Raw genomic sequence first — 23,857 nt, 5'->3', positions numbered from 1 at the left:
AGGAAGGTCTCCCTACCCGTGCCTCGTCTAGTTTCCCTCCGCCTCCCTTCCCGAACATCTGCAGGTAAAACGGCGTCCTCGCCTGGCTCTCCTACCGACCGGGCTCCCCGGGAGCTGGCCCCGACACCGCGACTAGTGATGCTCCGCGCAACGGGGCCGCTTCGGGCCTCAGCACCTACCTCTTGCTCCGAGACCGCAGGCGCTGTACCTGCAAGGTCTCGGGGAGCAGCACGGCGGCCCACCTTCCGCACGCCTGAGAACTCAACACCGCGCAAACCCTTGCCAACGCCACCCAACCACGGCCTTCTCCTCTTCCACAGCCCGCCTCAAGCATCCCCCCGCCCCCGGTCCACCCCTGGCTGTCTATTGGCTGCCCGGCAGCCCGTCCCTAACTCGCGAGCGAAAAGAATTCTGGTCTTTGTAGTCCCCTGATGAAAAGACAGAAAAAGGACTGCTACGCAGAACTCCATTTCCCAGGAAGCGCCGCGCCCCAGTGTAGGGAGACGGCAGACACTTTTGAATCAGGAGGCTCTTGATTGGCCAGCTAGGAGACAAAGTTTCCAAATTGCCATGGAAACGCACCCACTTACCTGGAACCCCAGGAAAATCTTTCTGCCCGAGAATCTCAAAATGCTTTGCTCCGTCATGGTTCCACAGGGTGAGACCAGACGTGGGGGGTAAAATCTGTACCCAATGCCTGCCTGCCATTTCCCCCAGATGGCACCACTAAGGCCTGCTGCGTGCGTTCAGCACCCACCGGATGCCTGCTTGGCATAAAGAGCCACTCCTGTGGAGACTTTTCCAGAGACAGGCCAGAGCTGAGCCTTTACTCTTTCAGGGTCTCTGTCTACCATGGAAAAGACAAACGTGGGCTAGGACCCTATCCAGGATTTCTGTCTAGGATTCCGTAGCCCCAGAGGTCCTGCAGCCCCATGTCTCCACCAATAGCCATAACTTCCCCAGGGACGCATCCCACGTGACAAAGCTCTTCTGATACCCCCTCCCCAAATACTGTTCCCCACCACGTCTCTGAGGGCCATGTGAGGGGAACCGAGGCCCTGCAAACGCTCAGGCAGGCATGTGAGAAAGCTCTTTACTGGGGGGTACAGCAAGGAGGAGCAAGGCCATCTCCCCCTACCTGCCCCCACCCCCTCCTAGGGCCCTAGGGTGAAGGGGGTCTCCCCCCAACACCGGACCACCACTGTCTTTGGTACAATAAATAGAAAACAAGGGGGGGAGAGGGGGCCAAGGGTCCAGTCCTTAATGGGGAGGGTGCGCCTAGACCCCTCTCCTTGACCCCCTGCCCCAGGCCCCAATCAGTGCAGGCCTCACCCACCCCAGCTGGGTAGCAGCAATTCCAGTCAAGGGGAGAGATGAGGATGGGAGCCCAGGGCCCCCAGATGGGGGGTATGGCTTCAGGAGGGGCCCCAGGGAGGGGGCTGGGTCATGAGCTGGCTGCCGTGCTCTGGGGTACACCACGGAGGCCCAAGCGAGGCCCCAGAGTGGCAGGGTTATCAGGGGGTGGGAGGGGTGGACGACCTCCTGTCATCCGAGTCCGGAGGGCTGAGGCAGCCGGGTGCTGGGGGGCAGGCGCTGGGTGAGGTGGGGAGCAGTCTGAAGGGCCGCCCACCAGGCTCACATCCATCAGCTCCGGGGGTGGTGGTGAGGTTGGTGATGGGGGACGACCAAGGCATCGGGGTTGGGGGGGTAACTGGGCCCCGGCCCCTGGCAGTGACGAGGCGGAAGCAGGGGCCTGATGTGTCTTGTGGGGCACATCACCCCCTGCCCAGGGGCGCAGCGGCTGGGAGGGTGGGACCTAAAGGAGCAAAGGAACAGTGGGTGATGGAGACCCAGGTCCTAAAGCCCCAGATACCTATTACCCACCTCCCAAGTCCCCCAGGCCCCAGTACCTGGGGGCTGTTCATCTCACAGTCAGTGATGGGGGGCCCAGGGCCCCCACAATATCGGTTGCTGTATCGGTAGGTCCGGTTGTCACTGGAGGAGCCACTGGAACCTCCTGGAAGTGCCAGGGGAGGAAATGAGGAGACGCCTTAGGTGAGGAGAGGTGGTGGTTGGATTTTTCAGTGTCTGAGTTTGGTTTGTGACCCAGGCCCAGGCCTGGGCTTTGGACAAGAGTCTATTTAGAGGATAGGGCCCAATTCTGAAATTATGGGTCAGAGCTCAGTTTTGGGTATCAGAGTGAAAAGCAGTTTTAGAGATGTGAGCCCAAGCTCAATCTCGGAGATCAGGTCAGGACCAGTCAGAACTCTGTTTGCCCCACTTGTTCTGGAGTTCAGGATCATGCAGTTTCAAAGCTCTAGGTGAAGGCCCAGTGTGGCCAGGTCCCCCAGGCCAGGCCAAACAAGAGCTGCCCACCCTCCTGTTCTACCCCACCTGGCACTGGGCACCCACCAGAGCTGGAGATGGAGCTGGCGGTGCTGGAGGAGGGACAGGTGTCAAGGGGTGCGGGCGAGGTGGAGGCACTGCTGCCTGCCGGGCCCGTGTTGGTGGCCTCATCAGCCGTGCGGCGGAAGAAGCCGTGCTGCAGAGCCCCCAGTGGGCTGATGCGGGCGGCGGGCTCATACTCCAGCATGCGCAGCACCAGGTCCTGGAAGCGGAGGTAGTCGGCGGGGCTGTGGCCCGGCTCCCCCGCCCGCCGGCCCCCGGGCCCGCCCGTCTGCACGCCCAGCACCTCCTGCAGCCGCCGTGTCCCGGGGCCCTGGTAATCCTGGCAGGGAGGGGGTGGGAGGGGGGGCAAGAGAGTGGCCGTCAGTGGGCAGGAGGGGCAGGGAGACACACACGGGGAAACAGAGGCACAAGAGAGAAAGTGGAAGGAGAGAAGCTAAGAAGAGTTGTGGGGTGGGTAGGAGAGATGGGGTGGGGCAGGACAAAGGACAGACAAGGGGAGAGGAAGGAAGGGAAAGACACAAGGGAGAGGAAGCAGGGAGAAAGGAAGCCCCAAGTGTGAGAGAGTAAAGGGCCACCAGGGTAGGAGGAGCGGCATGGGGCAGGGGCCGCACCTTCCTGAGTTCCTTTGTCCTTCGTAGGGTCCAGCCACCCCCAGGCAGCCGTTCAAAGTACTTGCGAGCCTTGGGTGCCTGGTCCAGCATGGGGGCTGGTGGGATGCCCAGCACCTCCACAATCCGGTTCATCTGGTCCACCTGTGAGCAGGTGGGCAGTCAGGGTCATCAGGCCAGCCAGGCCTCCGCCCCCTCCAGCACACCCCTTCCTCAGGAGCACACCTCATTAGAGCCACTGAAGAGGGGCTCTCCGGTGTGCATCTCCACCAGGATGCAGCCCAAGGACCACATGTCAATAGCCAGGTCGTAGGGTGTGCCCAGAAGCACCTCAGGCGACCGGTAGAAGCGGCTCTGGATGTACTGGTAGATCTGGGGAAGAAGCAGGGAACAGGGCAACAGTCAAGAGAGGTCCCAGCCTCCCCTAGTAGTGCCAATGACATACTCAAAGCTAAGACAAGCTTCCTTCCATGCAACTGGAGCATTAGGGTTACAAATCTTGAGGACATCACCCACTTTCCAGGAGGCACTACCATCACTTATTCATCAGCCTCAGAAGTCTCTGCTAGCCTAGTCTGACCCTGATCTTCATCCAAAGACTGACTTGACCCTCCTTGGTCATCAGAGGTTGGCAGTCTGCAAGACCAGGCCTTTCCCACCACCCCCCACTCAGACCCTTTCCAAGCCATCTCAAATGCCTGCTGACTCAAAGCTGCAAACTAAAGCACCCGTCCCCCACTTCCTCCCCAGCTTTCAGAGCACCGGGTAAACAAAACCTAGCCAAACGCCTCTCCAGGCTCAAAGCCAACCCCACTTCACCCTGCCCACTTTGAACGCCTCATAGCTGGCCTTGCCTCCTCAGGCTTCTCTTCCTTTCCTACTGGGTACTATACCCTGTGGCCCTCTCCTTTTAACCTCCGCACCAGCTGGCCTTACAACGCTAGGTCGCCAACACCCCATTCCAATACCACCCTCCAGGCCACCTCGGGCCGCACCCCCGCCCCACCCGCCACTAGTTGGCCCCGCCCCCGGGCCACACCCACGCCGCGAGCCCCGCCCCCGTCCCCGGGCCACGCCGCACCCGCTGGCCAAGCTGGCAGGAGCTGCCAAAATCCACGATCTTGATGGCGCTGCGCTTGGGGTTGCAGAGCAGGATGTTCTCGGGCTTGAGGTCGCAGTGAATGATGCTGAGCTCGGGCGTGGCCAGGAAGAGCAGCGCCGTGCAGAGCTGCTGCGCCAGCTTCCGCGTCAGGTTCAGGGAGACGCCGCGGAAGTGTGTGTTGCGCAGGAGGTCGTACAGGTTGTAGGAAAGCAGCTCGAACACCAGGCACAGGTGGTTCCGGAACATGAAGTGCCGCTTCAGGTGCACTGCGGGGAAGGGGATGGAAATGGGCCTGACGGGGAAGCTGAGGCTCAGAGAGGCCCGGTGGCGGCCGGGGATGCACAGTAGTAGGCAGAGGGGCTGGAAGCCGATCCGGGGCTCTGCCTCTTGAGCGCTGGCCAAATTGTGGTGTGCCCACGGGAAGCAGCTGCTCGTCAGGGTGTTTTTTATATGATCTGGAACTCGATTCACATCAAGAGAAAGAGTTCCTTGATTAAGAGAAGTTCATTCTTTCCAAGTCTCTGTCAAACTTTCTGATAAACCAGAGAACGTTTCCTTGTGGTGCTGATGGGTCTTTACTGCCCTTCTAGATTTTCTCACTTAATTTTGTAACATTGTTTTAGTCTCAGTTCTATTTATTTTTGTGGCAGGGGACACTAGTTTTCCATTTAGGGTAAGGATGTGTATTTAAAGAAACACACTTTTTCAATCCACTTGCCTTTTCTAAGAATCAGTATGGGAAAGAGGAAAAGACTGATGCAGATGTTATGACTATAGGCCTGGGAGCCCACTGCCTGGTGAAATTATAGCCCCTCTGAGTACAAATGCTGTGACTTTATGCAAGTGATAGCACATGAATGCCTCTGTCGTCGTCTCCAAGCTGTGGGCCAAGGTGCCCCTTCCCCCCAGAGCTGTGGTCAGACTGGAGCCAGTTAAATCAGGGAAAGTGCTTGCAACAGGGCCTGACCCTTAGCGAGCACCCAATACACTGTGACCAAAGCCATCATGGGAATAGGGAAACAATCACTAAGGCGGCAGGAGAATCGCTGATGTCAGGGGATTCCAGACCAGCCCCTGCCCTGAAGACACTGACCCAGTACTGTACTGGGTGTACTGCTGCCCCAGGCCTCACCTATATAGTACTTCATCTCTGTGTCATGCTGGTTCATCAGCTCCAGCAGCCGCAGCTCAATCTGGGCCTGGTTTAGGAAGGCCTTTTTGTTCTTGATGATCTTGATGGCCACCAGCTCCTGGGTCTGATGATCATAGGCTTTCACCACCTGCCGGGGCAGGGCATGTTACAAAGTGAGGAAATGCGGGGGAAGGGGACGGGGCACAGAACAGGGCACTACTCCTTTGTGGGTCAGTATCAGTGGATGCCCATGCCTCTCTATCCCTGGGTCAGGGTGGAAGGGGGGCACCCCGCACCTGGCCAAAGGAGCCTTTGCCGATGAGTGAGTCAATCTCATAGCGCTCCAGCCAGCGCTCGCCACTGCGCACAATGTAGTCATGGTTGTCATCGTCGTAACCATGGTTCAGGACCTTCTTCTCCTTCTTGGTGCTCGAGTCCTGAGGTGGCGCCTGCTGGGCCCGCCGCTTCTTCTTCGCATAGTATACCTGCCCAGCCAGCCAGAAGATAAGGATTGCTGAGTGCCCTGTGCCAGCTGCCAGGACCCCTCAGCACCTGGTTGGGTCCCCCGCCCACCTCATTGATGTGCTTGTAGGTCTTGATGAGGTCCACGGAGAGCTTGCGCAGCGGGGCTGAGGTCGCGTCCCGGAAGGCCAGGGGCAGCCTCCGTGGCAACAGCCGCACATCAGGCAATACCTGCGGGGTGAGGCAGGGCGGGGGGGGGGGGGGGGGTGCGGCATGGCACTGAGGATAGGCCTTTACCTCTAACAGACAACCTTAGGGAGAACTCTCTGGGTGGCCGGGTCATTGTCACCATATACACATTTTACTTGATCACTGTGTGACAACCCAACAGGAACAGAAATTCCCCAAGGGCAGAGACTGTCTTGTTCTTGCTGTATCTGCAGTGCCAAGTAGCGTTTGGCACATAGTGGGTGGTCATCAGAGATTTGCTGAGTGAATGAATGGTGAACTATTTTCTCCTGACCTTTCATCCTACACCTTTACTCCTTTCTGAACCTCCGTGGGAGAGATCAGATAGAAAACATAGGCTCTGCCCTTCCCAGTCCACCATCATTCTGGGTGTCCCATCTTGAGGGCTGCCATCTTGCTTTACCCTTATCCTGTGGTATCTTCCTATCCTTCACCCCCAACTCTGCACATTTTGCCCCAGTCTTTTGGGAGCCAGCACCTTGGCACCTCCTACTCCATCCTGCTTCAAGCTCTACATTTCAGAGCCCTGACAGTCTCCACCCCTGAATATCTTTACTCTGTAGTGTAAGATGCTGCTGGCTCCAGGATCCTTTGGACTCAGACTTCTCCCCCTTGCACCCCAACTGCCCATCTTTCACTCTGGACCTTTTTTCCTTAGTGAACATTTACTGGGTGTTTCCTAGGTGCCAGGCACTATTCTCAGCATTTTACATGCATTTCATTAACTTGCTTAACCTCACAACTATCCTGCGAGGTAGTTATCATTCTTGGCTTCATTTTAAGAGAAAGAAAACTGAAGCAGGTAGAACCTAAGTAATTTAACCCTGTGTCAGGATTTGAACCCAGGCTATCCAAACAGTCTCTGCCACCAACTTCTCTATTATCTTCCACTCCAGATGGGCTTTTCATGGCCCCAGGAGACTGCTCTGGGCAACCAAATAATCTTTTGGCCCCAAGACCCTTCTATCCCCAGCCTCCCCCTACCCCAGGCATGTGAGGAGCCAGCTGAACGCATACCTGCGTGTGCTCCTGGGGCCCCGGGAAGCCAGAGAAGGGACCATGGCCCGGTGGGACGGCCATGGTGGGCTCAGAGGGCCGCAGGGGAGCGAGGCCTGGAGCGGGAGCCCGGCCGGGGGGCGCCTTCTCGCATCCTGCACCTCGGCTGCCACCGCCGCTGAGACCTGAGAGCAGGCGGGAGGCAGGGGAACAACATGGAACAAGAAGATGTGTGGGACAGGGACAGGTGGGAAAGAGGTGGACACCAGAGAGAAGGTAGGGCATAGGGAGAGGAGAAAAAGGACAACAGGTGGCAATGAAGAAAGGGGACAGTGAAAAATGGTGGGGTGGGGGTGGGGGCACAGCAGAGTCCCTCAACAAATGATTACCAAATAAATGAAGTAGGTGGCACAAAGAGGGGAACATGTGAAAGGGAATGATTGGAAGCCAGGCAGGGATAAAGGCCATGACAAGAAAGGACAAAAAGACACCAATAATTGGGGTGAGAAAGAGAAGAAAGATAGAAACCACAGACAGTATAGGTTTGCTTCCCATTTCTATTTATGGCCCTCCCCAGGGCCCCCTCACACCAGATCCTGCCCTCCTGCAGTCTTCCCTGATTGTCAGGATCACCTCTTATCACAGCAAGGTCCTTTCACTTCAAGATCTACCCTTCCCAGTAGATCCTAGAGAAGTCTAGGATTCCCCTCCCCCCAAACCACAAGAGAACTCTGGGCCCCCTCCACACCCATAGCAGAGTCTTCTGCAGGCCCCTAAAACCACATCAGGGTCCTGGAGAGCATACCAAGGTTACCCTGTTATACAGAGTTGTCCCTATATAAAAAATTCCTACCCCTATGGCATTCTCATCCATCAGGGCACCCCCTTCCCAGGGGACCCTCCCCATATCATGCCAAGACCTTATCCTTATACCATTTCCTCTCACATCAGGGACCCTCCCCACCAGATAGTTTCTTTGTGCCACAAAAGGGCTCTTCCCCATATTAGTCCGTGGTCCCCCTCCCAATCAAGGCTCACTTCTTCTGATGGGAGCAAGGAGGAGCCGTCTCTTCCCTCGCCCTTCTCTCCCCTACACTGTATCTTTCCCTCCTCCCCCCATCCAATATTCCTACCAGGGCTCTTTCTCCAGTTACTCCTCTCTACACCAGGGTCAATCCACACCTGTGCCATTCCTAGAAGGCCCCCAGAAACCAAAATCCCCGAATATCACATAGAGTTCTCCCCTCCCAGAGTACCTGCCACACCAAAATCCTCTCCCCACAGGCCTTCTCCCATGTCAATCCCTTTCTCCTATGCCAAGCCTTGCCACTCCACGATCCCTCCTCTCTCTCGGAGCTCCCCCGCCCCTCACCCGAAACAACCTCTTCCCTGGGGCCCTCCCACAGCAGGACCGTCTCTCCCAGCACCCACCCCCTACCCGGGTCAGGGCTGGCGCGGGGCCCACGGGGGGCTGGGGCGCGGTGGGGCCCCCAGTGGGGTGGGCGAGCGGCCAGCATGGCGGCGGTGGCGGCAGAGAGGAGACGGCCGCCTGTCCCGGCCCGGCCGGCCCGGCAAGCCCCGCGGCGGGGAGGGCAAGCGGGACAGGCGGCCGGGTGGGTGACAACAGCAGCCGCCGCCGCCGGGGGCGGGGAGAGGAGGGAACGAGGGTCAGCCCGGGGCACGCGGGGGAAGGGGAAAGCAGGTGGACGGGGGAGGGGCGGGTTAACCCTCGCCCCGCCGGCCCCGCCCCGCGCAGCCACCCGCCCCTGGGGACCCAGGCGTCCCGCCCCCCACCCTGGAGGCCCGCCCCGGTCGGCGGAGCCCGGCGGGCGGGGCCGGCCTGAGCTTGGCAGTCCGCACCTGCCATGGCAACAACCGTGCCATTGGCCGCTGCTGCCAAGAGCTCAGCCAATCGCAGCTCAGAACAGCTGTTGCTAGGCGACGACGATGCAGCCGGAGGAGCCGAGCCCAAACAAAGGGCGGGAGCCGGGCCCCGCTACCCCCTCCCAGCCGCCCTCCCAAGGCTGCTCCCTCGGGCTCGGCCACTTCCTAGAATCCGACTATGAATAGCCAGGCACGGCCTGCACCTGCCCGCCGCCCCCCTGCTCTGCTCCCTCGGCCTCGTGCTAAGTCTCGCGGCGACGCGGGCAGGGCGGGCCCGTACTGCCCCCTCCCCGCGAGCTCGTGCCGCCCCACCTGTAGCCGCGTTGTTACCTGAGGGCGCGGGCAAGGGGACTCAAGCTGCTCGGGAAGCCCGAGCTCAGACCTGCCCACTGGCTGAAGGTATCCGACGGACGCGGCGAGCCAGGGCCCGATTACCCAGTAATGCAACCAGCAAAATGGCGACCACAACAAACCGGCCCCCCCCGCCCCGGGCTCCGCCCCCACCCCCCCCATTCGCTTCCCCCACGTGACCCAAGGTAACATTCTGCGCCTGCGCGCAGCAGGGTCTACCGGCAGACATGCACCGTAAGCTATCAGCCCCGCCCAGGCGCCGGAAGCCGGGTTACGGCTGCGCAAAAAGCAGCCAAGGGAGAAGCATGCGCACGAGGGACCGGATGAGCTGGTCCACCCCCACCACCGCGCCAGTTGAAAAACGGCGCATGCGCACCGTTGAACGGAGGTCTCTGATCAGCATACAGGAGCGATGATGAATTTTTTTTTTTTCCTAAATAGGTTTCACGCCCAAGGAGCCCAAGGCCGGGTTGAATTCACGACCCTAAGGTCAAAACCTAAGCTGAGATCAAGAGGCCCAGGCTTAAGTGACAGAGCCACCCAGGTGCCCCTGGATGAGTCTTTTAATAGAAAAACACGTGTAACAGTAGCAACACAAATCTCTGGTAATCCAGATGGCGCCGGGCTTCAATTCTTCACCTTGGGAGGTGGCCTGTGAGAGGAAGGAGATAGAAGATTCAGAGCTTGTCACCATTTGGGGCACTCCTTCCAAGTGCTGACTGGCAGGGCTCTGTCCAGGTGGGCTGCCGGCCCCTGCTCACCTGTACACACCCACCACTACAGCGTGGTCTCTTTCGTAGGGCTCTAAGGTCAATTGCTCTTGGGGCTTCATGTTCTCCTGCTGCATCTTCTTCACCTCAGAGGCAAACACAGCCTCAGCAGAGGCTGTGGAGTCAATGCAGTTGGCCTGCAGAAGAATTTGAATTTTATAAGCAAAGCACTGGACTGTTTTCCTTTTTGTTGCTCTTTAAAAAAAAAAAAAAAAAAAGATTTTTTTTTAAATTATTGGAAACTCAGTGAAACTCAGGTTTTGGAAATGTAGGGAAAGACTTCATTAGAGAAGTTTTCAATTTGGTTTGGATTTGGAACAGGAAGGCTTCAACAGAGACTGTCTTAAAGCTGGTGTTTAAATTTTACACCCAGGTTTTTGTGTTTGTTTTTTCTACTTCCTCTTCTTTAACAATAGTAACAATGCTGAGAATACTGAAACAAATGGAGCAAAAGGCTAACAAATGGTGAATCTGGCTGAAGATCTTTTTTTTTTTTTTAAAACAAACACATCTTAGGGACACTTTATTGACCTGATGGTGTTTTGTTTTGTTTTGTTTTTTTTAATTTTTATTTATTTATGATAGTCACACAGAGAGAGAGAGAGAGAGAGGCAGAGACACAGGCAGAGGGAGAAGCAGGCTCCATGCACCGGGAGCCCGACGTGGGATTCGATCCCGGGTCTCCAGGATCGCGCCCTGGGCCAAAGGCAGGCGCTAAACCGCTGCGCCACCCAGGGATCCCTGGCTGAAGATCTTTAAATAAAACGTTTTTGAAAATGCATCTAGTATTCATCTAAAATTTTATACAAGGCTCTAGTCTAAACACTTTATATTGATAAATTTAATCATTGCATCAACACTAAAAGAGATACGACTAATATTCCTACTTGACAAGTAAAACAAACACAGGTTGGGTAACTTGCTCAGAGAACAAGCTGGAATTCAAACTTAAATGGTCAAGGGCAGCCGGGGTGGCTCAGAGGTTTAGTGCTGCCTTCAGCCTGCAGCGTGATCTTGGAGACCTGGGATCGAGTCCCACGTCAGGCTCCCAGCATGAAGCCTGCTTCTCCCTCTGCCTGTGTCTCTGCCTCTCTCTCTCTCTGTGTCTTGTGATAAATAAAATCTTTAAAAACAAAAAACCTTAAATGGTCAGACTCGGCCATCATGGACTTGACCACTACATTCTATTGGCTATTTAAACTCAAAGCCTTTTAGTTTTGTAGACATTTTTCACCAAGTGCTATTTGACAGGGCAGGGAAATGCAGGGTAGAGCCTGGGAATAGACTAGACTAGGAGAATGGAGGCCCTGGCCCCTTTGTTTTGACTAGCTGCTTGGCAGTTACAGAGAAAATACTACCACCCCATCTTAGACTCCTCCAAGCCCCGCACCTTAATGGAAATCACAAAGTGTCCTCCGTTACGAAGGAAGGTGTGGGCATTCAGGGCTACAATCCGGGTCTGGTCTGGCTGGGCCACGTCGGCAAAGATCACGTCCACCATTGCTAGGGAGAAATAAGTGGCACTTACAAGCTGGATCCACCAGATATTCCCAGCTCCTCCCGTGAGGCCTGTGCCCCATTACCAGAAGGTTTCTGGCATAGTCTTCCCTGCTTCCAGTCTCACTTCCCCCCGTTGATTCCCCCTTTCCCTCCACTGGACCCCCAGGATGGGTCCAAAACCCAGTCACACCATTCATTCATTCCTCTTGTAAACCATGATTGCCACCTACTCTGTGGCCAGGCCTGGGCCCGGTGTGGGGGACACAGAGACGAGTCAGACCCGGACCCTGCCCTCGAGATGCTCCCAGGTCTGGGGGGGAGACAGACACGTCATAAAAAGGCATGTAAAGGTGAGCACTTACAGGCAAGAGCGTCTGCAGGATTGTCAAAGGAAACTAAAGGGTATGGTATGAATGCATGGGGAAAAAAAACTACTCAAAACCAACATAATGCAAAGTATTTTTAAGCCACTGTGATTAAATAAAACAACAAAAAAATGGTATAATGAAAACTGAAAAAAAGAAAAAAAGAAAACTGACTTTCTTAAATTGGGAAAAGAAGGCATTAAATTGTTCGTATTGGTTACCTCTGAGGGTGGTTTATAAGGAGTGTAACAGTAGCAACACGTTTTATATTGTACTTCCATTTTTTTTAATCTTTAAAAACCAAAGTAATATTCACAATGGGCCCCTCCGGGCCAGGCCACACTGTTTTTTATGATCAATCATAAAAAGGGGGGCAGCATAAAAAATACCATGTTTCAGAAGTAGGCAGAAGTATGGGGGTGCCTAGGGAGAGGGGCAGGAGATCGAAGGAAAAAAGGTTAGCCTTCCAGGGGTGCCAGACACCCAAGCTCCACAACCTCACCTGGCTCCCCTCACCCTCTTCATTCCTGCAGACTCAGGAGGCCTACTCATCCATCCTGATTACATTTGAATCAGGGCTCTGGCCACCTCTTCCAAGAAACCTGGAGTGCCCTGGCCTACACAATCTGAGCCAATCCCTAGACCCCTCACCTATGAGCATGCGGTATTTGTGTGGGTGCCGAGCATCTTCAATAACAGGAATAATGTTGGTCCTCTTCTTGGCCAAGTTAATGAGGTCACGGCCAGAGCGGTGGGAGAACTCAACTGCATAGACTAGACCATCCTAAAACAATTAATAAAAACACTGATACTACTTTTTAGATGGAATACCTACTTTAAGCTCAAACACTGCATGTAGCATCTCTTCAAATCCACACAGAATCAAAACCCTACCATTTGACAACGTATTGTTGCCAAGGGTTATTCAATCCCACTTTGCTTGATCTGAGAGTCCAGTCTCCCCAGTACAGGCTTCAAACGAGGAAGCCAGGCACAGAGATGAAGTTCTAACAGCTAAGAATACTTACAATGGACTAGGCATTGCTCTAAGTACTTTACAGGAATTACAAGTATCTTCACAGCAACCTTATTTTCCAGAGGCATAAACCGAGGCTCAGAGAGTTTAAGAAATGTGCCGAAAACCACCTCACTGTTAAACGCCCACAACAGAGCCTGGGGTTTTAAACCACTACATTACACAGCCTACAAAGTCATGCAGATGGGCTAGAGGTCCTGAAGTGAGATGCACGGGTGACCTCTAACCAAGGAGCCTGCAGAGTGACACAGAAATGTAGGCCCAGAAACTAATACCTGTTCTTTTAAGAGAAACCACAAGACCAGATTTGGGGGCATACATTTTTAAAGAGGACAACTAAATCCAACACTCTGGTATCTGTACCTTCGACCCCGGGGCCCCTCTAACTGCACTTACGCCAATACCCACGTCCCTTCCCTCCAGACCAGGAACTCAGGAATGGGACTAAATGAGCCTTTGGAGACTGGATGCTTCAAGCTGCTCCTTCTACTACAGGCACTCTGAAGGAAGGGCCTAGCCCCAAGCCACATGGTACAGGGAAGCAGCCAGGCCCACTGACTCCAGGCTGGCAGAGGCAGTCTCTGCCTCCTTTTCACCTCACCACCTGCCCTTACTCACTCCTCCTTAACCCTCTATCCACTCACCGGGCCTACGATGTCAGAGACGTGGGAGACAGTGGTGCCTGAGGCAGCGCCGAGGTAGAGCACCTTGGCCCCTGGCTTGATATGGATCTGGTCCACACCACCCAGGATTGCTGCCGCCAGCTTGGAGCGGAAGGGGTTCCAGGCACGGTACTCAATTTTGTCATCTCCTTCCTGGGCCGGGAGAGATGGGGATAGAAGTTAGTGCCAGGTTTTTTTTGCTAGACCCCACTGCCCTTAGCCCTAGGGCCTAGGGCGCTCATTCATTGTTCAAGAAATGAACACAGGCACACATCAGTGACCATGATGGATGCAGTACCTGCCCTCTCATGAAGGTTAATGACTCAGGTAGAAGGGGCAGGGACAGACAATAAACACAGAGATAAAAGATCGTATCAGTTAACAGCAAGACCTGTGTGTTCATTCAACAAACATTTGCTGTGCCAACATGTTCTGTGCCAGACCCTATGCCAGGCTACATAGTGAATGAGACAGACCCCTGCCCTCAAGGAGCAAGTCTACACCAAACTACGTACAGTACAGAAGCCAGTGACAGTTGCTAAGGAGAAAAGATCAAGCCAGGAAAGGACATACAGTAGGGGGAGGGGGCTGAGGAACAGGTGAAAATGAGGCAGGGTGGCCAGGGAAGTGCCTAGGAGACATATGCAGACCCGAAGGAGGTGGGGGCCATGCAAGTCACCTGGGGAAGCACATTCTAGGCAGCAGGAAAGGCAGCAAAAAGCCCTGAGCAGGAGCGTGCCTCATCATAAAGGTGAAGTGGGATAATAGAGCAGAGGGTAGGCTGCTTTTCATGGACTGGGTGGCACAAGGTGGCCTTGTGAGAAACACAAGGTGATGTTGACCAGAGATGCTGGTGATGAAAGGAACCAGACATACACACAGCTGGAGAGGAGGAGTATTCAAGATAGAGGGAAGAGCAAGGAGACCCGTATGGCTAGAAGACTCTAGGTCTGGGGCAGGGGTGGGGGCATGGGTGGGGAGGGGGAGCTGGAATGTGCAGGGTCTTCTGGGCCACACTGAGGACCTGGGACTTGAACCTGAAGGCAATGGGGATCTGACTTATGTATTAAGATGACTCCCGGGCAGCCCGGGTGGCTTAGCGGTTTAGCGCTGCCTTCAGCCCATGATCCTGGAGCCCTAGGATCGAGTCCCATGTCAGGCTCCCTGCATGGAGCCTGCTTCTCCCTCTGCCTGTGTCTCTGCCTTTCCACTCCCCTCTCTCTCTACCTTTCTCTCTGTCTCTCTCATGAATGAATAAATAAAATCTTAAAAAAAGAAAAAAAAAAAGAAAAAAAAAAAAAGAAAAAGGTGACTCCCTAGCTGGCATGTGTAGGATGCATGGTGGGGGTAGGGAGACCAGACCGCTGGCTACCCTGTCAGTTGGGGCCCTGGTCTCACCGAAATCGATACTCTCTTCTCTCCGTAAACTGATTCCCCAGGGACCAGATTCTTGGTGACAAGCGCATCTTCCTTTCCTCGACAAATGAAGACACCTAAGTGAGGAGACCAGCGCAGGGTGAAGACTCTGGGCTGCACCCCACAACCCACCCTACCCTCAGCAGCTCTGCACCCTCCCCACTCACCCTCATGCCGATGAGGTTCCACCATCACATTTTTCCCCGACTGGTTTCCTCTCTTCCCTCCCCGACCACGACCCCGGTTGCCGCCAGACTGGAAACCTCCACCTACAAGGCAGAGATGAAGTGAGAGAGGGAGATCCCATGATCTCTTCCCTCCCAAAGCCCAGGGAAAGCCTCCTAATCATATCCCACCTCCCACCCACTCCCAATGTCACTTACCACCTCGTCCTCCTCCTCCTCGGCCACGGCCCCTAAAGCCTCCACCACGACCTCTGCCCCCACCAAAGCCTCCTCGGCCTCCACCACGACCACCGCGGTCACCGAAGCCCCCTCGGCCACCGAAGCCGCCCCCGCGGGGGCTGAAACCTGTAGTGGCAACAGAAAGAGGAATTGGGGCAATTAAGTTTGAGAAGTTATGTCTCGTAATTCCACACAGGAAAATCAGGACCAATGCAGATGTCCACTGGCAGAATGGACAAATAAAATGGGGAGTATTCATAAGCACCAGTGACGAGGATCTATATAATTACAACAGGTAGATAAATCTTATTAGAGTCATGGGACGCCTGGGTGGCTCAGTGGTTGAGCACCTGCCTTTGGCTCAGGTTGTGACCCCAAGGTCCTGGGATCAAGTTCCGCATCGGGCTCCTCGCAGGGAGCCTGCTTCTCCCTCTGCCTATGTCTTTGCCTCTCTTTGTGTGTCTTTCATGAATAAATAAAATCTTAAAAAAACCCAAAAAACCAACAAACTTAAGAGTCATGTTAAGTGAAAAAGCAACTCGAAGACCATGTCCAACACAGTATTGGTCATAAGGCTCAGCAACAGCTAAATTTAAACAACGTCGTGCTGTGTTGATATACATGGTAACCCTGCCCCATGCCACCCCCCAAAAGAGGAAAGGGGACGATAAATGCAAAGCTGATAATACTGGGGATTGAGAGGGGAATATGAACAAGATTCAGGTAGGGGAGGGATACCCAGGTAGATGTAGGTTACTGTCAACATGCTGCTTTTGTTGGTCAGATAGGAGGTTTGAAGATCCACTCTATTTTCAGTGTTAGTCTGAAGCCTGTGCACGCATCGTGGCAGGAAGGGCCCCCAGACCCTGAAACCATGTCCGTGCCCTCCCACTCCTGAACTTCAGTCTGGAGGAAAAAGGCCAACCCCTAAACAGAGGGGAGTTGGCCATGATGTCTTTCTTGCTACCTCATCGACCTTCCTGCAAACTTGCAGAGGTCTCTCTCAGCTCAGAGGGAGAAAAAAAAACAAGAAAAAAGTCGAGTTGTCCTTTATGGATGGGCAACAGCACATAAGCAATTTAGGGCTTGTTACCTGGCCTGAAATCTGAAGGGGGGCAAAAAAAAAAGATTCAGGAAGACTTGATTTTCATCACCTCAGGTCAGAGCAAACATGCGCTGCACTGAGCTGGTAATGACGGCAGAAGCAGATGGCATTCTCCTGGTGCTAACAGATTCACTATCTGACTTTTCTGCGCCAGTGTCCTAAGCTCTGCACTACTTTGGGCAAAGCACAAGTTACAAAACAATAGTGTGACAATTAGGGATGCTCTAAAATGACCTCACCTGATGTCAACTACTCAATAGTAAACTAGCTAGAGTTTTTTGTAAAGGTGCGTTATATCTGCGCGCTATGAAATCTTCACACACTGTAAAGGTGTTAAAGATGAAAATACGCAGGCGCCCGGCCTGGGGGGCTCAGTCGGTTAAGCAGCTATCTTCAGCTCAGGTCATGATCTTGAGGTCCTGGGATGGGTCCCCGCATCGGGCTCCCTGCTCCCCTGCTCAGAAGGGAGGAGAGTCTGCTTCTCCCTCTGCCTCTGCCCACCTCCTTCCTGTGCATTCGCTCTCTCTCAAATAAAAAAAAAAAATTTTTTTTTTTTAAAGATTTTACTTATTTACTCATGACAGAGAGAGAGAGGCAGAGGGAGAGAAGCAGGCTCCATGCAGGGAGCCCGACGTGGAACTCGATCCCAGGGCTCCAGGATCACATCCCAGGCCGAAGGCGGCACCAAACCGCTGGGCCACCAGGGCTGCCCAATAAATAAAATCTTTAAGAAAAAAAAATTTTTTTAAAAGACGAAAATGTAGAGCTTTTAAACATTATTCCTAATTTAAGTACTAAAAGTTAAGTTTCAGAATTCCCGAAGAGTCGCCTTTACTCCCTCTACAGGCTCCTGCCCACAGGGCAGCTACAGATGGACCTTCTCCAAACCACAAAATTGGATCTCTTGATCCCCTTGCCTAAATCCCTTCCAATGGCTTTCCATCATGTTGAAAATGCAACTGAAATTCCTGTCTCTGGCTTCCAAAGCCTGAAATCAGTGGCTCTCACCTTTGGCTAATCCCTGGAACCTAGAGATCCCGATTTAGGTGTAGGGGCCTGAGCATTGGGCTTTTTAAGGTTCCCCAGGCAATCTGAAATGTGCAGCCTGAACTAAGAATGTCGCTGACTTTTGTGCCCTCACGCTTTCTGTTCTGGGCCTTGCACCCTTCCTCCTCAACTCACTCTCCAGCTTCTAAGCCCTTCATACCTGCTGTCCTTCCTGCACACATTAGCTGGGCTCACCCACTTCTTCGTTGCACTCAGCTCTCTGATGAAACATTCTTTCCTGAGAACTCAGGGCCTTCGGGCTCCCTACCTTTAGCTTCTTCCTATCAAGCATCACACATGGCACTTTTTACTTTATCACTGCCTGACTTCCCCACCAGCATCCCAAGGGACAGGGATGTTTTAATACTTTTGGTCACTCTGCATCCCCAGCACCATGCACAACATTTGGCACAAAGTGTGGGCTCAATAAATATTAAGTGAGCTGTCTGCTGATGACTCTTAAATCCCTGGGTTCTGCCCCGGGCGGGGGAAGCACTCTCTCTGTTCATTCAGGGAGCCCCAGTCCCCGCCCCTCAATCAGTTCATGTGTCCCGTACAGGGCGATGGAGATGCCACTCACGGCCCTAGAGAGTAGGGAAGGTTCATGGGAATCCTGAAAACTTTACCTGTAAGACAGAGATACGGCGATAACAATCACACATTGTAGGAAAAAAATGTCTTAATACACACAAAGCACTTCCCTCAACACACTGCCTGGTACACAGTTTGAACAGGAGTATTTTAATGAGGGGAAGGAGAGTCCCCCTGTCCTTCCACTTAGGGGAGAAATCACTAGGCTGAAGGGACTCTCATCCCAGGCCTGATGGAACAGTGACCTGAGAAGTGTGGGCATAGCTAGGGGACCTGGGGGCATGAGTGTCAACTTGCAGTTCTAGGTACTCAAAACATATCTATTCATTTCAGGTCCAGGGGAGCTTACAAAAATGTACCAGAAGTACCAACTCCTCAGGAAAACACACGTTTGCACACACATTTCCAGAAGTTTTGGGAGGAAGTTCCACGGACCCCCAGGTTTAGACCCTGCTCTCCTCCTAGAACCTTCCCATCTCAAAAATGGACACTCCATCCTTCCAGGTACATGTGTCCACACCCTGAGGTATCCTTGATCTCTCTTATACCCACATACAAGCTGTCGGCTTTATGTTCAAAATATATTTCCAAAGTGTGACAATTTGTCAGGCAGGTCCACTAATACCACCCTAGCCCAAGCCACATCATCTCCTACTAAATCACCACAAGTTTCCTGCTAATGCACCTGCTTCCACTTGTGCTCCCCTGATGCCCTTTACATAAAAAAACAATAAGGATCCTTTTAAATGTGTCAATCAGACAGCATTCTGTCCCTGCTCAAAATCTCCCCAGGGCTTCTTCTCTGTCAGACTCAAACCCTTAGTGAAGAGCTGACTCTTAACTGCTGCAGCTTCATATCCTAACACAATGAGGGAATGGTTGGGCGGAAGGTATATCCTCCATTCCTGGGGGAATCAAATTGTAGGGTGCCTGCAGGCATGCCGGGGTATGATGGAGAGACACAGTCCAGCATTGCCTCCCCGCCCATCATTTCATCAGGTCATCAGGTCTTCTTTCTCCTGAAGAAACCCACCCTCCCCCTCCACCAGATGACCCCATCTCTCCACACACGCAGGGAGGGTGGGAGAAAAAGGAAGTGCAAAGTGCAAAACAAAGACCTGTACTAGGAAACAGACCTTCTGGGTCACAGTGGAAGATTTCCCCAAACTCTAGCGAAGCAAGTTGTGGGGAGGGGCATTGCCTGATTTAGGAAGCCCCAAGTCACCAGGAAGAAAGACCCTAATTTTGTGCCTCTTGAGAGGAATGATAAAGATAACAGGAGGTGGAGACAAATACTATTATGTCAAGTCCTGTGCTTTTCCCCCTCGGCCTTATTGAACTATAACTGACATGTATATATAACATCACATATGCCAACCTGTTGATTTATTTGTACACTTAATCTATTGCAAAGAGATTACCACAATATGTACTTTTTCTTAACGTGATCTTGCTAAATTATAACTGGGCGCCATTTTACAAACGAGAAAACAGAGAAGTAAAGCCACTTGCCCAAGGTCACGCTGCAACTTAAGAACCAAAGCTAGTGCTGAAGTTTTGAACTGAGATCTTTCTTCTGTCAAAGCCTGCCCTCTCATCGATCTACCAACGGGGGAGGCGGGGTGGGTTCACCAGAATCTCGGGGAAAATCAAATGAATAAAATCACTCACGCGTCCTGTGACTATCTCCCTCCCCCACCCCACGCTAAGCCCGTCTTGGGCTCGTGAAGGTTCATCTCACCGCGAGTTGAGCATCACGATCACTCACACCTCGGAGACCCGCCCCTCGGGAGAGTAGAGAGCGGGAAAGTGGGGCAGAAAGGGCCACACACTCCCAAGCCGGGAGTCCTCATTCACTACGGCCCTCTCTGAGAAGCTGGTCTGGGAGCTAAGGGGGCTCTGGTTGCGGCGACACGCGAAGCAAACGGGGCTTCTCCCCGACCCCAAATCGGGACTCACCTCCGAGCCAACACATAATCCCCAAATCCCGCAGCCAGAGATCCAAGACCCCAGACGCCTGGATCCAGACTCTGGGTCGGTTGTCCCGACTGCCACCCCCAGCCCAATAACCGGGACCCCTAATGACGGCCTCAGGGAGTCGAATCCTAGCTCAGGAACCCCCTTCCAAACCCAGGACCCCCGACTCACGACCGTGACCTCCGAAGCCAGTCACACACCCCCAGACCAGGAACCCGCACCCCGGACTCAGCGTCGCTTCACAGGGAGGAGCCAAGACCCCCTCGCCACCGCCACGGGCGACCGGAACCAGGACCCCCTCCCCACTAGCGGCCGGACCCCCTGCCCCTAGGCCGGGGCCCCGCCCCTCGGGCTCCCGCCGGCCCCCAGTCCCCGACCCCGGCCCTCAACCCCGGCCTGCACCTGGCTTCATGGCGAGAGCTCAGCCCCGCGGCTCAGGACTCCGCGGCGGCCGGGACTACACGAGTCTGGGGCTTTCGCACGTGGAAAGGAGCGCACGCGCGGCGACGCACGGCGCGTGACGTAACCTCGCAGCCCCGCCCCTCGGAGCTCCTTCCGCGTCCGGAGCCCCGCGCGCGCGCTGTGGGCGGGGCTTCGCAAGCCTCTCAGGGCGCCGCCCCCGTGGGCGGCCTTAGGCGCGTCCATCGCGACGCTGAGCGCGCTTCCCGCCTTCTCTTGGGCGTGCGATCCTCCCCGGAGCCGGGGCTCGTCTCTTGTGCTCCCTGCTGCCCCTCTGCTCTGTTTGTGATTAACTTCCTAAGGTCTACACCCGAAAGCTTTCCCTGACCCATTTCCACCCGACGAACACGGACGATTCTGGGCTCACACATATGCAGTCGATTAAGCATTTATTTATTTATTTATTAAGATTTATTTATTTATTCATGATAGACACGGAGAGAGAGAGGCAGAGGCACAGGCAGAGGGAGAAGCAGGCTCCATGCAGGGAGCCCGACGCGGGACTCGATCCCGCGACCCCAGGATCACGCCCTGGGCGGAAGGCGGACGCTCAACCGCTGGGCCGCCCAGGGATCCCCGGAGTTCATCTTCTAGTGGGAGGAACAGACACCAACTAAGTTATTAGAAGGCAATAAAAGTGCTTTTGATGGAGGAACAGAGGACTAGCTGAGGACAAAGCACCGGCCCAGGGCAGCACATTGACAAGTCCTTGAGACAGGCAGAGGGACAGTCCTCTATGGACTCAACTGCCTCGATGTTAATACTTTGTTAAGGGCAAAAGGCAATATTAGCCTGACCCCCAGGATCCTGTGAGTCTACTTTAACATAAAAAAATTCCTTTAGAAATTTCCTTTATCTCTGGGATCCCTGGGTGGCTCAGCGGTTTAGCGCCTGCCTTCGCCCAGGGCGTGATCCTGGAGATGGAAGATCGAGTCCCACATCGGGTTCCTTGCATGGAGCCTGCTTCTCCCTCTGCCTCTCTCTCTCTCTCTGTGTCTCATGAATAAATAAATAAAATTTAAAAAAGAAAAAGAAATTTCCTTTATTTCTAAGTCTCCAAGATACATGTTGGCAATCATCCCCCAAGCACGTGGCCCACCGAGGTACATCTGAAGGGTCTCATGACTCAGGTTTTATTAGACGGTAATAAGTGCCCTTTTCCCAACAATAGCTACCCCCTCAAGGTGCTGGAAACCTTGCTTCCGAAATTCCTGAGAGAGTGTGCTATCCTCAAACCCCTCCCGGCTCCCAGGTACATAATCAGCCACCCCTCCCAGGCCCAAGGCAGCAGCCCTGGGTCCTGCCCCCATACTTTAATAAAACCATCATTTTGCACCAAAAATGTCTCAATAATTCTTTCTTGGTGGTCGGCTCCGGACTTCACCCCAACAAACCTCACCTATAATTCCCAAACTTCATCACTTTGGAGAAAATAAGAGGAGGAAAGGAAGATAGGACAGTTGGAGGAGAGGTGACTTTCTTAATCAGGCATCAAGGAATGCATCCAGTGACTTGAGCAAAGAGTTAAAAGGGATGAGGAGTGAGGCATGCACCTATCTGGGGGAAGAGAGGTCTAGGTATGGAGGATTGTAGGTGCAAAGGTCCTGGGGCGGGGATGGTATGGAGGGTTGGAGAGGCAGTGAGGGGTGTGGTTGGGGCAGAGTTTGCAAGCAGAGCAGAAAGAGATGAGAGCCCGGAGGTAACAAAGGAAATTGTGTGAGGATCTTGGGTGCCAGTGAAAGGACTTTGGCTTTTATTCCAAGTGAGATGGAGCTATGGGAGATTCTTGAACAAAGAAGGGATGTGATCTAACATGGGATCACCTTGTTTGCACATGGGAAACAGAGTGTGGGAACAGCCCTGAGAGGAGGGAGACCAAGGAGGAGGCTGCTGCAGTGGATCAGCTAGCAGACAAGGATGGACAAGATCAGGGTATAGGCAGAGGAAGGAGGGACGAGTGAGCAGATTCTAAGGAAGTATTGGGAATTTGGTGCTTTGTAATTTTATAATATTAATATTCATCCTTACATTCATTGCACAAAGCAAAACAAGTGCTACTATGAGATACAACTAAAAACCTCCGGGAGAATGCACTGGCCTGTCCCATTCATGGCTGTATCACTCAGTACCTAGAACAAGGCCTGGCCCAAAGTGGGTGCTCAGTCACTGTTTGTTGAATGAATGACTGAACCAATGCTTTTGAGTTCTTTGTGCGGGGTGTTCCAGCCACGCAGATGCATTTCTGAAAATCTGTTTAAATGTTAAGATGGAAAACCTGCTGAGTTTATTCTGGATTTCTGGGAGCTGTGTAATAATCAAATGGCTTAGGGCACCTGGGTGGCTCAGTGATTGAGCATCTGCCTTTGGCTCAGGTCATGATCTCGGTGTCCTGGGATCGAGTCCAGCATCAGATTCCCCTCAGGGAGTCTGCTTCTCCCTCTGCCTATGTCTCTGCCTCTGTGTGTCTCTCATGAATAAATAAATAAAATCTTTAAAAAAAATTGCTGCTTGTTTAAATCTGGGTCCAAACAAGTTCCCTTCATTTGGTTGTTCTCTCATTCTCTCTCTTTCTCTCTCTTTCTCTCTCTCTCTCTCTCTCTCTCACACACACACACGTACACACACACACACACTGGCCAAGAATTTTCAGAGATTACGATTTTTTCATTTTAAAACTGTTTTTTTTGGGGAAGTATGACATGCCTACAGAAAAGTGCATGTAACTGCCCAGCTTTATGAGTTATCACAAAGGGAAGAACCCATACCACCACCATTCAAGTCAACAAATAGAACATTACCAGTACTCTAAAAGCCCCTTGTACTCCTTCTCTTAGGTCTCTTTCATTTTTTTTTTAATTTTTATTTATGATAGTCACACACACACAGAGAGAGAGAGAGAGAGAGAGAGGCAGAGACATAGGCAGAGGGAGAAGCAGGCCCCATGCACCAGGAGCCCAACGTGGGATTCGATCCCGGGTCTCCAGGATCGTGCCCTGGGCCAAAGGCAGGCGCCAAACCGCTGCACCACCCAGGGATCCCAGGTCTCTTTCATTATGGACACTGTTCCCACCTTGCTTTTCTCACTTCATAACATAACCAGGAGATCACTCCAGTAACAGTGTTTCCAAATATGCCTTATTTTACTTTCATCTGCAGAATAGTTCATATGTAAATCAACCAGGCTGCTGATGGATATCTGAATTGTTTCTCTTTATTTAAAAGATTTTATTTGGGACCCCTGGGTGGCTCAGTAGTTGAGCATCTGCCTTCGGCTCAGGGCCTGATCCTGGAGCCCCGGGATGGAGTCCCACATCGGGCTCCCTGCTGGAGCC

At 53.4% G+C, this 23,857-nt stretch overlaps 2 protein-coding genes across 5 annotated transcripts; both read right to left on the bottom strand.

Annotated features, from left to right (window-relative positions):
- Nucleotides 1-1,079: 1,079 nt before the first annotated feature.
- DYRK1B (dual specificity tyrosine phosphorylation regulated kinase 1B) lies at nucleotides 1,080-9,329 on the bottom strand. 4 transcript variants are annotated; one of them, XM_038528901.1, is made up of 12 exons: nucleotides 8,092-8,116; nucleotides 6,980-7,143; nucleotides 5,825-5,944; nucleotides 5,548-5,736; nucleotides 5,252-5,399; nucleotides 4,099-4,385; nucleotides 3,243-3,389; nucleotides 3,021-3,161; nucleotides 2,693-2,728; nucleotides 2,413-2,608; nucleotides 1,911-2,017; nucleotides 1,080-1,816 (listed from the first exon to the last, which is right to left on the bottom strand). In XM_038528901.1, exons 2-12 carry the CDS (start codon nucleotides 7,040-7,042, stop codon nucleotides 1,445-1,447), a joined length of 1,806 nt encoding a protein of 601 aa, XP_038384829.1. In that variant the 5' UTR covers nucleotides 7,043-7,143; nucleotides 8,092-8,116; the 3' UTR covers nucleotides 1,080-1,444. The 4 variants fall into 4 exon arrangements, with proteins under 4 accessions (XP_038384829.1, XP_038384831.1, XP_038384828.1 ...); XM_038528903.1 differs by lacking the exon at nucleotides 8,092-8,116 and adding an exon at nucleotides 9,173-9,329 and having other exon boundaries at nucleotides 2,413-2,728; XM_038528900.1 differs by having other exon boundaries at nucleotides 2,413-2,728; nucleotides 8,092-8,125.
- A 387-nt stretch (nucleotides 9,330-9,716) lies between these two features.
- FBL (fibrillarin) lies at nucleotides 9,717-20,624 on the bottom strand. Its single transcript, XM_038528904.1, has 9 exons — nucleotides 20,469-20,624; nucleotides 15,326-15,472; nucleotides 15,110-15,211; nucleotides 14,925-15,019; nucleotides 13,509-13,679; nucleotides 12,480-12,612; nucleotides 11,354-11,466; nucleotides 9,955-10,100; nucleotides 9,717-9,845 (listed from the first exon to the last, which is right to left on the bottom strand). Exons 1-9 carry the CDS (start codon nucleotides 20,476-20,478, stop codon nucleotides 9,821-9,823), a joined length of 942 nt encoding a protein of 313 aa, XP_038384832.1. The 5' UTR covers nucleotides 20,479-20,624; the 3' UTR covers nucleotides 9,717-9,820.
- Nucleotides 20,625-23,857: the final 3,233 nt, after the last annotated feature.

Source organism: Canis lupus, chromosome 1, assembly GCF_011100685.1.
Source record: "Canis lupus familiaris isolate Mischka breed German Shepherd chromosome 1, alternate assembly UU_Cfam_GSD_1.0, whole genome shotgun sequence".
Classification (NCBI taxonomy): domain Eukaryota; kingdom Metazoa; phylum Chordata; class Mammalia; order Carnivora; family Canidae; genus Canis; species Canis lupus.
The sequence above is the reverse complement of the archived record's forward strand: the minus strand, read 5'-3'. Positions and strand labels throughout refer to the sequence as shown.